This window comes from Pleuronectes platessa, chromosome 17 (assembly GCF_947347685.1).
Source record: "Pleuronectes platessa chromosome 17, fPlePla1.1, whole genome shotgun sequence".
NCBI classification, from domain to species: domain Eukaryota; kingdom Metazoa; phylum Chordata; class Actinopteri; order Pleuronectiformes; family Pleuronectidae; genus Pleuronectes; species Pleuronectes platessa.
In genome coordinates, this window is record NC_070642.1 from 8,711,860 (window position 1) to 8,728,115 (window position 16,256).

General features: G+C 44.0%; 1 protein-coding gene across 1 annotated transcript; it reads left to right on the forward strand.

Moving 5' to 3' along the window:
- The first annotated feature begins 744 nt into the window (after positions 1–744).
- ism2b (isthmin 2b) lies at positions 745–14,297 on the forward strand. Its single transcript, XM_053444893.1, has 6 exons — positions 745–1,508; positions 6,056–6,307; positions 7,275–7,608; positions 9,415–9,552; positions 9,669–9,737; positions 10,323–14,297. Exons 1-6 carry the CDS (start codon positions 1,398–1,400, stop codon positions 10,838–10,840), a joined length of 1,422 nt encoding a protein of 473 aa, XP_053300868.1. The 5' UTR covers positions 745–1,397; the 3' UTR covers positions 10,841–14,297.
- The last annotated feature ends 1,959 nt before the right edge of the window (positions 14,298–16,256 follow it).

A 16,256-nucleotide genomic window follows, 5' to 3' on the forward strand; every position in this document is an offset into this window, starting at 1 on the left:
GCCACTGCACTGTGTTACATGGTTGAGAAAGGGCTACATTGACATCTTGCCATTACCATGCAGTCCATGATATCGTGGCCATTCATTACTGTTCTTACATCTGTTTAATTTAATATGTATTTAGTAGCCAGATTAGATAATAATCCATTTTCCCAGCAAAGAAAGTATAATGGTATTCAACTATTTATGTTTTAAAGTGCTTTACAAGAGTAAATCAGAATAAAACAATTAAACATACATATAATAGAACAGTAAAATAAGTTGAATTTTACAAAAAAAATCGATAGCATTAGAGTAAATAAAGTTTAACAAGGGATTTAAAAGAAACCTGAGAATTTGTTCGGTTCAAGGGCAAAACAAGATCACAGAGAATGCCATGATTTAAGAGACAGTAGGAACAATGGAAATAAGGCGACCACATTCTAAATAAAAAGACAGAAAATGATATCAAACAAAATCTAAACTCAAGGACAACAAATCAAATAAATCAACATCAGGAAAATGATAAAAGAAACAGTAATAATAGTTAAAAACAGTTGAGTACAAACTTCTAGAAGCAAGTTTTGAAAGACGATTTAAATGTCACTATTAAAACAACGATGATATGAAAATGTGAGTATTTGTTTGGATTATTGGATTATGAGTAAATTTAACCTTGTAAATGATCAATAAACCCAGTGCCCCCCCCCCCCCCCCCCTCCTCACAGCTGTGAGCCTCCAGCCCCAAACTCTTGCAGCACAATGCGTGCGTAAAAGGCAAGTTTACCGAGCCCGGTTGGCTGGAGCTGTGCACACACACGCGCGCGCACTGGAACCAGTGGATGAACTTCAGCAGGATAATGGATTAGCGCATCGCAGCTAAAGAGAAAAGGCGCAGCGTGCGATGAACTCCAGATGTCAACGCATCGGAAGAAAACATCCACCCACCCACACCGGGATGACTCACGGGTTGTAAAGCGGCAGAATACGCGGGCGCCGGTGCGGACGGGCAGATCGTGCGTGGGGTGATCCGACTCGTTTGTGGTACTTAAAGCTCGGTGGTTTGTTTATGGGGGAGAGAAGAAGGAGAAAGAGAAGAGGCAGCAGCAGCAGGAGCAGCAGCAGCGGGACTCGAGCCGACACACGGACTGTCAGTTGCTGCAGGAGGTGCCGGTGCCAGATATGGACAACGCGCGGGCCACCACTCCACGCTGGTGCGCATCTTCATAAAGTCCCACACCTCCCGACGCCGGGTCTGTCCCGAGTCTGAAACAACACCGCCGCTTCCTCCGAAACAACAACAACAACAACAACAACAAGTCGTCCACGGAGAAGAGTTGGACACGAGCGTCAGAGAACTTTTGTCTAGTTTTTTTCTTGTTTTTTTCCTTCCTTCAAACGTTGACGAAGCGGAGAACATGCGTCAGGAGGTCGCGAGGAGACTCCAGCTGCTGCTCGTGCTCTGGTCGGTGCTCCTGCTCAGTTTGGGCTCGGGCTTCCCCACCAGACACAAGAGTGTCGCCCACAAGGTACGTTCGATTCTCCCCCCTGGATCAGTTTCTGTGGCTTTTCTTTACTTTCCTTCATAGTGGAGCAAGTTCCAAGCAGCTGCGACTCGTAGAACCTCACCTGTCACTGACTAGAGCTGAAGAGTTTCCAGCTAACGGCTAAACTATAAGCACAGAACCCTTCAAAACCAATATAACATTGTTATTACAACATAAAACACTGTCAACATCTCACGTCACGGACAAACTGTCATTTCACAAGTTCCTGCGTAGCTTTTATTACGCGTGAAACTGATCTTATCACAACTGTTTATTTAACTTTAATTATGTCGGTTAGTAATTGTGTGCCATACAACACATGCTGTCATTGAGTTCTTTGAAATAAAGGCGGCAATATCACGCTAACTTCCCAGAAAACTTTAATTTAAGTTTGAAAAAGTTCCTATGTAGCTTTTATTGCACATAAAAATGTCAAATAATCTGAGCATTACTGTTTATTTAACTTTAATGATGTAAGCGAAGGTATAAAGTCGTTGTGTGCCATATACGACACAGGCTTTTCTAGGTTCATCATGTTTACGCCACAGAAAAACGTTAATGTAAGTTTTTTTAAGTTCCTGCGCAGCTTTTATTACACATTTAAACGACGTATTATTGTAGGATAACTTTAATTTAGTACAAAACACACCTTCAGTACTCGGTGATTGTCTTTTACGATACATGCTTTCATACAGAAAAATAACAGTGACGATATCATTCTAACATCCCAGAAAACTTTCACCTAACGTTTACAAAGTCGGGTGAAAGTTCCTCTGGAGCTTTTACTACACGTTAAAATGTAATAACTGTTATTAAAGACCAAACGCTCTGCAGTTAAGAACCTTAACCTTATTAGTTAGGCTAGTAATTGTGTCATTTACAACATTTCACTGTGTATTTAATTCTTATTTAATCACTCATCAAGTAATTGATAAAAATCAGTGAGTAGATAAGTGTTGCTCTCTTTTGTTCCATTCTTCTCTCCATGTATAGTAAACCTTGCCATCCCTCTGCATACATCCTGCTATAATAAATCTAAACTCTCTCTCTCTCTCTCTCTCTCTCTCTCTCTCTCTCTCTCTCTCTCTCTACACACACACAAACACACACACTGTGTAGTGTGTTGTGCCTGTGTGTGTCTACGGGAATGTTTGTGTTACACGCGGACATATTTGGATATCAAAGTCTGTTTGTGTGTGTTTGTGTCAGGGTTGAGTTTTTTGCCTTTGAAACCGGCTCCTTCTTGTGTGGCCTCCCGTGGATGCCCTATTGGGACGTTCTCTCTCTCATCATCTGACTGATTGATGTCAAAGCAAAAGGGAGAGACACGGAGAGAGGGAAAGGGGAGGGAGGGAGGGAAGAAGGGAGGGGAATGATTACTGAGGGGGAAAAAAAAAATATCTCACTGCGGCTTGTTGAGATTTTTCTGTTCATTCACCGAAAAGGCTGCAGTTGGTGACTTTGTACCTCCGCCTGTGACCTGCTGGATGCGTGTCTGTAAGTGGTGGATGGAGAGGGGAGATTAAGGGAGGGAGAAGGAAGAGGGGAGGGCTCAGTAAAGCGGGTGCCCAGTAACGAGATGCTTATGTAACCAGAATAAGGCGAACCCTAGGCATCCCTCGCACTGGGGCTGGGGGGCTGGGGGGGGGGGGGGGGGTCAAGTGTCATCCATCTGATTGTTTACATTGGTTCTTTATTGTGTTAATGTGGAATTTCCTGTTTTTTTTTTTTACCCCCCATCTCTTGGCAAAGGAGAAGCAAGAGTTTGTTTTGAAGTGGCCTCTTTTCCCAAATATCGTTTGTCCTGATCGCCCTGTCTGTTTTCTACTCTCCCCCCCTCCCCCCCAGCCCCCCCACCTCCCAGCTTAACCTCCACAACCTCATCCCGATTCGACCAGGCATGCATTTGTTGTCCCGTTTCCATTCGCGAGGGAGTCGGCGATCAAAGAGCTCCCATAGTTTATTGTTCTTCTGTAATGGTTTGGAAACGGCCAAGTGCGGAGGCCTTTGATATCCGCGGGCGCATAAATCAGGGCTGCCACACCGTCTGCCTCCCCAGAATCCACCAGATCCCGCTCACACCCCTCACCTCAGCCCCGTCCCGTCCTGCTCTCCCGAAACCGGAATGTGTGTCACCATCGGCCGCAGCGACAACAGTAGCTCAAAATGGATCCATTCTTCTCAGCCACTTGAAAAGGGGACAACAGCGCTGTGCCAAACGGGGGTGGATTTGTCATTGATGTCTCTCTGTGGAGAGCAGCCAGTCTCCACGCCGGTCTGAGGTCCCCTGCTGCATCCGTATAGTTCCCCAGTTAAACGTGCTGCACGCCATCGGCCATCGGGGCCTTTGATCAGAACGGCTCCACTACTGAGAGGAAGAGAGCAGGATCAGAGAGAGCGAGGGGGAGGGAGGACGGAGGAGAGAGTGATATACGGGGCGAGAGAATACAGGATCCAGATGTGTAACAGGACGAGATGAGGAGGGTGTGAAAGTATGTGGCCTCTCATGACTCTGGACTTAGTCTTTCTTGTGAACTTGCGTAAGTCCTTGGGTGTAGGGCCATGTGTGAGAGAGGTGTACGCGGACACTGCTCAGTGCACTCGAGCTAATAACAGGCCAGTAGCCTAGTGATCATGCTGTCTTATCAGGCAGCAGAAATCAGGGTAAATATGAGAGAAGCCGGATCTTTATTATTTGTTATTTTGACATAGAAGATTATTGTTTGATTTAGACGAGACTAGAAGTAATATGTTGAATTGGAGGTATTGGCAATACAACTTTGTGTTGGTGCATTCCTGTATGAAAAAGCTTACACATGGATAATGCACAAAGCCAATTAATATGAAGATTAAAGTCTAACCTGATAAATAACTAACTAACTCACCAAATAACACCTGCAAGCTAAACTTAAAAGCTTTCTGATGCTATTTAAAGATTATTTCTAGGATTCAATAATTGGCTGAATAATCATTTGTTGATTCTACAGTATAACATGTCAGGAAATAGTGAGTTTCCAAGGTGACATCGTCAAATTACTTGTTTGTTTGAGTTTACAATCATATAAAACAGAGATGAGCAGCAAATATTTACACTTCTGATTCTTTAACTGGGAACGTTTTGTCGTTTGAACGATTAAACAATTATAAGAAGAGTGGCAGATTATTAACAAGGTTCTCTACACTTTGCATATTGTATTTTAAGATTTACACGAGCATTAGTACTTCTTGCAATATTTTGAATTTAGTATTAGAATTTATTCAAAATGTCTGTTGTAAATGGCCAATTTGGATTTATTGCAATATGCCGATGCATTCGCTTCAGATGGCGGATGAAATTACATTTAGAAACGCTAACCATCCCCAAAAGGTTATCTACTTGTCATCACTAGTATACAGATATGTGGGGAGGGGGCCAACTCTTCATCCATCGTTTATCATGCCTGACAGGCTTCTCCTCTAAACAGGCATTCTGTGTTTCACATGCTTGGATTTGTCCGACCACATAACTTCTTTATGGGACAATCACAAGCAGTCGGTGAAAAGTACTCCCCGTTCCAGAGGCCATAACTATAAATCATCAACCGACTGGTCATTAATTCAGACATTTCTTCTCCTCTTTAGCCCCTCTAACTGCCGCTGGTTTGCTCCTAGCAGACCACAAACTGGCTTAGGTCCAAACCCAAGGTCCTGTCCAATCATATGGTCATGCCACTTAAGTGTGTTCGGTACATAAATGAGTGAATAGCACACCGCAGGGTTCATTAGAGTTTGGTATAGTTTGGTTTTTCGGTTGTGACCAGAATCAGGAATGGAATAGATGTATGTCCTATTAAAGGTGAAACAGAGTCATGCCCCCTGGAGGATCAGACCTCTGTCAAAATACCCTTTTAGTGACTGTATTTCAGCTACGGTACAGCTCACCTCCATTATAATATCACTATTAGTCTCAGGGATCAACACTGCACAGCCTGGAAGGTCACATCAAGCGGTGGCCATAGTGGCGGCAGCACAGCAGGTTCAGACACACTTGCACCAGCCCAGGGGTCCCACGCCTCCCAGGCCCTCTCATTAAAGCTAAAAGAGGATCCCTCTGGCACAGGCCCCTCTTTGTCCGCTGCCTGGATGCCATGACTGTTGTGGGAAAAAAAGATGAGAGTGAAATGAACGAAGGCTGGTTGGTCACTTGGCTGTTTAGTTGGATGCCTCAGGGGCTTTCTGGAATTGCTGACCAAGTCATGAGAAGGTAGATGGCTTCAAGGATTCTTCTCGGAAACAGAGCGCTAATTGTTGTATACACCTCAATGAGTACGAATAAATGATGGATTTCTTTTACTCAATAGCATTAAAATAGCCCCTTGTGTTTTGCATGTGTATCAGTGACTACCTTATGCTTGTCCCAGTTGCCCATTTTGAAGGTGATGGCTGCACATATTCAGCATAGATAAAAGAATAAATGTAATCTTTTAAATCCTTCCAGATTAGAACATCCAATAACCCATCTATGTCTTGATTTGTTTTCTTTATATCAGGGTCATGGACACCCTGTTCATAATGGTGGGGTCCAGTATGTCCCTGAGACTTTGGAGCAGCAGAACCAGGTGCAGAGTCTGCTGCCCGAGCCACACAGCCACCAGAGGAGGTGGTCGCACCCGCAGCACCGCTCCGTTGGGGTTCTCCCACAGCCTCAGCCTGAGGAGGAGACCAAACCCTTCATCCTGGATCTCCAGAACTTTCCAGACCTGGCCAACGCTGACATCAACTCACAGAACCCCAACATACAGGTGAGCGGAGAGTGACAGGTGTCACACATTTCTGTATCTGTTCAAATCCAGTAGTTAAGCTTCTAAGACATCCTTGAAGATATCTACAGTGTCAGGAATACTGTGTATTTCTGTACATAATAACAAAAACAATCCAGGAATAGTTTGTGTGCTTCAGTCGTACAGTAATCAAGAAGTGGTGAATTATTGGTTAAATTTAAACACTTTATATGAGGAGAATTACGAGGGTAGTTTTGACTTTTATCCTCCAAAATGATTTATTTCCTTGATGTGTAGCAAAATGAACAATCTCAGTCTAATCTTGAAGACCGAACTTTGCTCATCATCTGCTTCTACAAGTTCTAGAAGTTCAAATAGCTTTTATCCTCTTTTGCTCTGGTCAACTTAATCAGGATGTGGTTCAAGGGACGTAATGATGCCGGCCCACGTCTACATCAAGCACAGAGACAGATGAAATGTCTTTTCATGTAGCATATTGTCCAGATGTGCTCTTCTTTGACACTAATGTTATGCTCAACGGAGACAATTTAAACCCGATCCTATTATCATATTTCCTTCCTAACTGTGACTTTAAGGTCAAAAGAGTTATGAAAAGATTTCCCCAGTATTCTTCCTGTTGCCTGGTCTTCACATCAGTTGAAGCAGGCCCCTTGGAAGCACTACAGCATCTAGGATGAGTCATGTTGAGGTAATGAGAGGTAGTTATCCAGAATAAATGCTCAAATTCTCTCCCTGAGAGGACTGCTGTTGGCTGAATGCTCATGATTACGTCTGCTTGGCTGACTTAGATCAGGGGAGAGACTGTTCGCCTGCTAAAGTACTCCTCCGCCGATTTGAGATGGTTGATTTCTTAAAGAGCTTGTAAGTCAAGCACTAAAGCAGCCTGAAGGTAGTGGTGGTACGGCCGTTTTAATGACAGAGAGGGACAACATTCAAACTGATATCCCTTCTCTTTATTCCTACGCAGATGACCATTGAGGTTGTGGACGACCCTCAGATGGAGGTAGAGATGGACCTGGCCAAGGAAAAAGAATGGCTGCCCTCCTCTTCCTCTTCCCCCTCTTCCACAGTAGATTGGCTCGGCGGCAAGAAGCTTTTCTGGCCTCTTTTCTGGAGTTACACCGACGCCGATTCTGGCGAGGACAGCAACAACCGGTCGGGCATGGAGGAAACTGGCGAGGAAGAGGAGGAGGAAGACTATTCGCTGGATTATGGCAGCGAGGAACCCTTACCCAGCGGAGTGGGCGGAGACTGGGACACTCATTGGAACGAAGGCTGGGATCCAATGCAGAGCTACTATGGTTAGTTTTGCCAAGTGGTACACTCGATCATACAATTCATTAAGGCACCAAATTATGCCAAAAAAGAAAAAAAAACACAATATGCAGGTTTAACCAAAAGGAAAAAGAGGAAAAAGGAAAAGTAAGCGATTCAATCATAAAAAAAATGTTTATCAAAAAAGAGATAATGTGAATGTCTGGGAGGAGAGACAGAAAGTGAGAAAGGACAGTGGATAGAGAGAGAGAGAGAGAGAGAGAGAGAGAGAGAGAGAGAGAGAGAGAGAGAGAGAGACAACAGGGCGAATCAGGGGAGCTGCACGATAACTGTCTTCACAGTCAGAGACAACAAAATGATGCCAGCATGCGAGGCAGCATGAGCACTCGACCATCAGGACATTGTGGATTATGGGCACTTTGAAGTCGACACTGGTCGTGCTGGTCGCGGAGGCCTGCCTTTTGAAGATGGGTCAGATGCGCTTGCTAATGGCAGCGTGAGGCCGGCAATGTTCCCTGGGACAAAACAGCCCACTGCTTGTGAACAATTAGAGGGCAGATTGGGAACTCAGAATGACAGGGGCCGTCCGGCCGGCTCTTTCATCCTGCCCCGGGACCCCATGGGCCCCCCCCACCCACCCACCCCAGACCCTGGCGGCCCTCACTGGCCTCGGCGGCTCTGCCTTTTGAGCCTGTTCAAGAATTTCGGGGGCTTTCAGGGTCCTGCATAACCTTTACTGCTCTTTTCCCCCCTCTTAATTCTGCCTTCTTCTGGTGGGAAAAAATGTTGTCTCAGTTTGCACAGGCCACTAATTCGCTGGTAAAAATAGTAAATAATGAGAGAGAGAGAGAGGGAGAGGGAGAGAGAGAGGGAGGGAGAGAGAGAGAGAGAGAGAGAGCGATAGAGAGAGAGAGAGAGAGTACAGTAGGTGTACCTTCTGAAAGAAGAGTAAAGTTTGATGACAGTTTTTAGGTCAATGTGTGTGAGTCATACTGTAAATTAGTGCACAATCTACCAGAGCCTAGAGCATCTTTAAAGACCTTTCCCATATGTTTGCGTGGTTGACTGCCTTTTTACGGTGGTTGTAGTTGTACAAACTTTTCAACATAACCTCAAAACTCGGTAGCAAGTGTCCTGAGTAAAACCTGAGTATTTGTACCCTATATATCCTTTGCCTTTTCCATCTGCCAATATAAAGACACTCTCTGCACACGCAGACAAGCCAGCACGGGCAACAATGCCTATTAAGTGGTCACATCTACAGACTCGGAGAACATAAATCAAGGATGTCTGCCTTCGCTTCTTCTGTAATTAAGACTCTCCTGAGACCTTATTCTCGTTTGGCCACATGGCGAGCTGGCAGCGCCCACAGAGTCAAATTGGGTGCTCGCTACACCCAGGCTGGTATTTCTGCACCCACCTCGCCTTTAATCAAGAATGACTTGTTTTCAGTATTATTAACGCCACAAGGAAACGTGGTGCGGAGGCAGACAGCCACAGCACAGCTTCTCTCTCTCTAATTTTACTGAAGCCATTTTAAAAAGAATATGGGTTTGCATGGGAAAGGTTAGAGCAGCAGAAAACTGCCATTTAAATGGAAGAAACTAAGAAAACACATTGTGGATCAGACACGCAGGGTTCACTCCAGTACAAAACTGTAAGGTGCTTTTCTTTTTGTTTGTGTTTATAATCTCACATGACACCTTAAAGCTGCTCCCTATGGGCTTGTTAAATTAAGTCACCTCTTTGCAATAATTTAATGCTTTCATTTTAATCTCTCCAAGTCAAATGGAGTGTGAAAGGGTCTAATCACTGAATTCTCTCTCCCACAGAAAAGGAGACGGATGAGTGGACTTCCTGGTCTCCCTGTTCGGTGACGTGTGGCCACGGTGAGAGGAAGAGGACGAAGTCTTGTGGCTACTCCTGCACTCTGACAGAAGCCTCTAGGTGTGACCAGGAGCCCTGCCCCGGTGAGATTAGACTTCCAATTTAAAGAAATACAATTACAAACCAATTTGGTTTACATAATTTTTATGTTCCAGCTGGTTTTTAATCCACGTCTTACGTATTACTTTCCTTTTTGTAGGTGATGTCAACACTGTGCCAGAACCTTTTCCTTTCGAGATGGAGAATGGCACCGAGCCATTTGGAACAGGTGAGTCTAATGAAGAATAACATCTTTCATTTGTTTACAGGATCATATTTTACACCTTAACGAAAACTCTTGACTCTTTGCAGTCCACAATTTTACAAGCCAATCCTCGGTTAGGTATATTATTTGATAGAACCTGCTTGGCTAAGTATGCTTGAGTAACAGCATGCCACACATGTCACAAGGGTAATAGGACTGGCTCAATGAATTGTCAGACATAAATCCCCGGAGAATGTCTGCACAATTGGGTCCAGACTTTCACCAGGGTCTGCCAGAGGGCACTGCAGGTAGAGGCCGGACATAACGCTGGCCAAATCACATTTTGACACAGGCCCTCATCACCGTAAGCTCACAAATCTTGTTTTCATTCCAAGTTGACATATTCGTCTGTGTCTCCTACGCGATGAATCCACTGGAAAAAAAGTCTGCAGCCTCTCGCTCTGTAATTTGCTCTCTCACATGCAGCCCCTCCAATTAAATTTCAGGAGATGGAGTGCAGTGCGTGTCTGGAAGCAGCTATAGATGTTTATGTAGTTCTACCATGAACAACCGTAACATTATGTGGTATTGTCGTCCTCTTTTCAACAGATGTGGACAGCTGTGAGAAGTGGCTCAACTGCAAGAGTGACTTCCTACAGAGGTACCTCCACCAGGTGCTGTCCGAGCTGCCCGGGTGCCCCTGCTCCTACCCCTCTGAAGTAGGATACACCGTCGTCAGTGTCTATGACGAGACTCATGGCCGGCAGTTCCGCTGGCGTGATGCCAGTGGCCAGAAGGAGCGCCTGGACATCTACAAGCCGTCAGCGCGCAGCTGCATCCGCTCAGCGCTTTCTGGTGACTTGTCCACTCTCGCAGCGCAGCACTGTTGTTATGACGAACGCGGGCGCTTGATCACGCGGGGTAAAGGCGCAGGCACGCCGAACCTGATCAGCACTGAGTTCTCACCCGAGTTACACTTTAAGGTGGACGTGCTGCCTTGGATCCTGTGCAAGGGAGACTGGAGTCGCTTCCATGCGGTGCGTCCACCCAACAATGGGCAGAGCTGCCCAGCAAACCCCCATGAAGACGTGTTCATGAACGAACTAGAAGAGGCCAGGGAGTACTGAGGGACCACAGCCAAATGTACAACTTCACTCAGAGTCAGAGAGTCAGAGGGCCCAATCCTAATTTGAACGGAGGCTGTCACGAAAATATTACATCTAAACCATGCATCAGCCACTCATCATGCATTGATGTTGTGAAGTGTGGCTGTGTCAAGTTAGGATTTGGCACCGTGTCCTGACAACAGGCTCAACTGAACCGAACTGAATTACATGAATGGAAAAAAATGCAGTGTTCTCCCATTGCTTGCCAACCATTTACACATCTGGCATGACATCAAGCTCTGTTTCCTTTTATTCACTGCACTCTCCTGGGTGCGTGTGAGCGTGGTGTCCACCTACTGGCTTCTTTGACGGTGTCCTGGAGCGCTTGTGATTGACCATAGCAACACATGGTAAACATCCTGATCATGCTTCTTCGAAGTTTTACCTTAGGAAATGTATGACTCCATTTACACCTGGTAGTAAGAGTCTCATGACCAGGTTTCTATCGAGATACCATTTGAATGTGATGACATGTACACCTGGTATTAATGTGTGACTCCAGTGTCACTGATGCTACATTCACAAATGCATCGACTCAGCTACAGATACGCCTGGCATCCACACTAGTCAAGAGTTTCAGAGCCACTAAAACAGAGAAGTTTGGAAACAATGCAGCCGTGTTTAAGTTTGCAAACTCCTCAGCTGTGTTTTAGTTTGGATGAGCAGTAAAAAAGACAATGACGTAAACACTCACAACTTACTGCTGATTTGGTCTTTTTACTCATGACATAACGTTTGCTGATTCGTCAGGTTCTTATCACATGACCCCCTTCTGGAAGGGGCATTAGCCTCAGCTAGCCATGTAGAACGCAACATGGATAGTCAATTATAAGCATTGCGGACCCTGTTGTCTTTGCTAACAGCTGTTGTGAAGTTAGAAACTGAGACAAGCTACTTTTTGAGTAATCTGCATCAGTTCCTCTGTCCAGTGAGACGCACACTCCTTCTTGTTAACACTAGCATGTTCATGCCCAGTTGTACTTGAGTGGTCACGTATAAATACAAAGTAGCATGGACGTGGCCTGAGATCTGACTGAGCTTTAATGACTCAATCCAATTCACGTTACATCCGCTACACATTGTCCAAAAAAAAACAATGATCTAAAAAAGAGTAGACGAAGACGGTAGATGCATTATTGTGTTTGTTTGCTTCTCTCTTCTTTACTTCATTCAAAAGTGTGTTGAATGAAGTCCAATGCTAAGGACTGAGGAGAGGAAGGACTGATTCATGTGTTTATTGGCTAATGGCTTGTAGCTGCCTAGCTGCTACCTCGCTGGTCTGGGATTGTCACATGCGATTTAAGTATTTCCATACACGTTGTTTGTGGGTTGACGACAGAATTGCATTTACATTTGTGTCACACTGCGTCACATTTAAACCTGTACTTTTCCAGTGGTCCAGTACTTTCAAACTGCGTTACCTTCACCCAAACACATTTTAATACCAGGTGTAATATAAATACGTGAACGTGGGCTGTATTAATGCAGCAAACACAAGCATATTCCAACAAATTTGAAATTTTGAAAAGAATGAAGGGTGTCTGAGACAAATAGACCCAAAAATGCCAAATTTATTCACATAAGCGTACATTTCAACCAATCTTTTGGAAAGAAAATTTGTCATGATAAAAGAATTTGAGATGTGAACCTGAGAAATAAATGATTAATTAATAATCTGAAATATGCAATTGCTTTATCAAGCTTGATTGTGAGAATTGAGATAACAGCCTTTAGTCAGTAACAGAGAATTGGATTTCGAATGTTTCTTCACATAGATTGATGTTGTGCGTTTCCTCACATTTTTACAATATATATCATCTGGGTGCCAAAGAGTTAAGAAAATCTGACTGTTGGTGCCTGTGTTAAATCCAACCTCCTAAGTCTCTTCAGTGCAAATGCAGGAGAAAGAAATAATCAGCTATACAGTGAGTAGATTGTGCTCAAAGATGCGTCTCTACAATGTTCTCAGGGTGACTCACTGACCATGATAAACACATTTGTTCATTTACCTCTACAGCGGAGCACTATCAGACTTTGTACAAAGTGTATCGGGGTAAAGAGTAGTGAGTTTTATCGTGTGTGTGATCCAGATTAGAAGTGGAGATAATACTTTTGTGCGGTTTATAAAAGCAAATAGATCCCTTATATCTGAATTATTGTTGTCGGTACGTTGAGTGTGGTAGAAAGGTGTCATTGCAGTTTAAGCTGCTTGGATCGAAAGGACATTCCTATTCAAATGGGCACGCCCAACATGGACCTTCGGGAAACGTTTGAGTCTGTCATCGTTAGGTATAGCACAAAGAAATGAAAAGGCTTGTGTGTTACCATATTAAACATTGAGCATTGTTAGCATTGTAGCAGTAGATGTGTTAAGACTTTATCCCTCCCCCAATAAACTCCCAGTGACAATCATTTTAAACCCCTTAGAAATATCCTAAAACTCCAGGAAGGGCCCTTTCTATCCCGTCTGATTTCATGGATGTTTTTTTTTTTTTTCAGGAACTCTGCTTCCAGATTTGCATTTACATTTTGGAATCACCAATTTTAAAGGAAGGCACTTTATTTATAAGTTTATACAGATTGGTGACAAATTGAAGGAGAAAAAAAAAATAGTATGTGAACAGAGGAACCTAACAAAGGCAGAAAGAGTATGAGGGCGGATAAAAGCATTGAGTATGACCATGATGTGAATCATATGCTATGGCCTTCGCAGTCACCAGAGCTCAGCTGAAAACCCATGGGAGATTTGGGATGGGCGTGTTTCTCGTTCTTCCCCATCATTCATCTCTTAACACCAAATGAGGGAATATCTTTTTAGAAGAATGGTGTCAACCCTCCTGAAGAGCTCATGCCGCTAATTAAAGCTCTTCTGGAGGCTTGTGGTGGCCCAACACACTTTATATTGGGTTTTCCTTTCATTTGTCATCCAATTGTGTGTGTGCACGTGTATATATTTGAATCCACGCTCACACACACATGCAAATGATATATCAAAATGTACTCATGTTCGCCATTTGTCGACGGTAGTGTTATTGTGAAGGGTAACTCGCCAGAGATGCAGCATTGTTCTATGAGAGTGCATATATCCAGCGTTCGCTGGAGAGAAGCATGATCTTTTTGTGATTTCTGAATCTAGTATTACATATATGGTGTTGTACAGTATTTATTTGTCTGCTCTCGTTTTGTTTTTTAACTTTGTTGAAGCTTTGAAATGACTCTATACTCAACATGGTGCACTAATCCGACTGAAAAACGAAGGCACCCGCATCGAAAGGGAAACCACATGCCTCATATCGCTTCGTACAGCAACACAAAGTGTGTGTTTCATTTTACGTTCTACTGCAGTGCTATATAAATAAAAAATGTTGTTGCAATTACGCTGACGAAATATATATATAAAGACCTTGCATTCACCTGACTTTTTAGTGTGTCGTTTCTTTTTCCACACTCCAGATACCGCAAAGTGGAGCCAAGCATAGCACAGCACTGTAGAGAACAGTCCCTTATCCAGCCAAGCGGTTATGCTATTTATTGACTGACCAAGCTTTTCCGTACCTTTCCTCTCCAACAGGTACCATGCAGCGACTTCTCAGTTAGTACAAACACGTTACTTCCTTATGAGGCTACTGGGTGATGTAAGGAGAGCCAATGGGACAGACCATACGGCTTTCTCTGTCACAAATGTTTGAATTTTGAAGCGATAGTTTGACTTTCTGGGAAAAACTCTTTATTCACATCCTTAATGTGGACTTCATTATAAAAATATGTAGCTCCAGCTTAGCAAACAAAACGAGGAAACCAATTTTGTATTAAAGATGAACTACGTGTCTTCCATCATCCTGAAATGAAACCAAAATATTACAGATACAAACACTGCCATCTTGCTATCAGGGGATTGGGCGATGGTAGCGAGGTCCCCACTAATACATGCACCCGACCAATCGTGACTCAGTCTCAGCTGTCAATCATGATGTTTCCCACATTAAAAACCAAACAAAGGACATACAACAGTTAAAAGAACTACAAAAAATGGCCGGTTATATCATATTGTAATTTATCTGTGCTTTTTAATTTGGTCTATGTCCATTCCACTAACATGGATGAGCCAGGGTTTTTGACCTATACTGCAGCAAGCTACCAGGGGAGCAGTCATGCCATTCATCTTTATATATAATGTATGGTTCAATCTGAGCAAAAGCAAAAGGAATGGCATTGGCTATGAAAATTCCAGGAATAGCAGCTTGGATCTCAACGTAATGCAGACGTGATTCCACTTGACCCGGCAGACAGAACAGCTCTGCTGTACCATACATTTAACCTCTTAAGCTCCTGCATGCTTTATCTAACCGCCACCACCAGCGTCATCCCTCTCCACTGATTTTTCTAGGTTGATCTAACTTATATTTCTACCAGCATGTCCGAACCTATAGTCTTCCTAGAGGATTAAATAACAGTGAGATTTAAAGGTCAAAGGTCGGGGTAATCTAAATCCATAGGCTTAGGGAATCCAAACACTCCTCTCAGATACTCTCAATCCAGTCATGGTTTCTATCCTTCAAGGCTATGCCTTCACATTAGAACATTAGGTCAAAAGTGGAATGCAATTAATGGAGGATGTACTAAAGTAAGGGAGATATTTAGAACTCCATCCCTCTGTTACGTATCCACTGTGTTATAAACGATAAGGAGCTTGGTATGGTTTACTACGCTCCTCCGGTGATTTCCTAAGTCGACTACAGATGAGTGCTGCGTGGAGCGGAGCCAGACACATGTTGACCACATTGCTGCCGCAGAATAACAGATAAATAACCGCAGATGTGAGGATGCGGGGGAACGCAGAGAGCGACTGAGGCAGGGGGGAAACAGAAGAGGGAAGAAAAGGGGGGATTCAAGACTTTCTCCGTCCAGTAGATGTTACCAGATATATAGACTGGAGAGTTACCGGGAGGATGCATTGTTTGAAAACCAGGGTTAATACACTTCACCGTTGGCATGTGTCAGAGAGGGAGAAGTACACTGAGGTTAAACAGACGTACCAGCTCACCAACGTTAGTCAGAGTGGATTATTTCACATGCAAAACGTGGAGAGATTGGATGGCCATCACCAAAGCATGCATCACCTTGTGCACCTCTATGTTAGTCAGTGAATGTGTGCGTGTGTTTGCGTGAGTGTGTGTGTGTCTGTGTGTGTGAGTGTGTGTGTGTGTGAGTGTGTGTGTCTGTGTGTGTGAGTGTGTGTGTGTATGTGTGGTGTGAGTCATTCCTTTGGTTATAGTGCTGGTGGCCCAGGCCTCATGCCAGCCCTCAGTGGTTTCAGATCTGTTTACTTTTGTAGGCTGGCAGGAACATGAGATTTCCTCTGGGTGCTCTGCGGCTG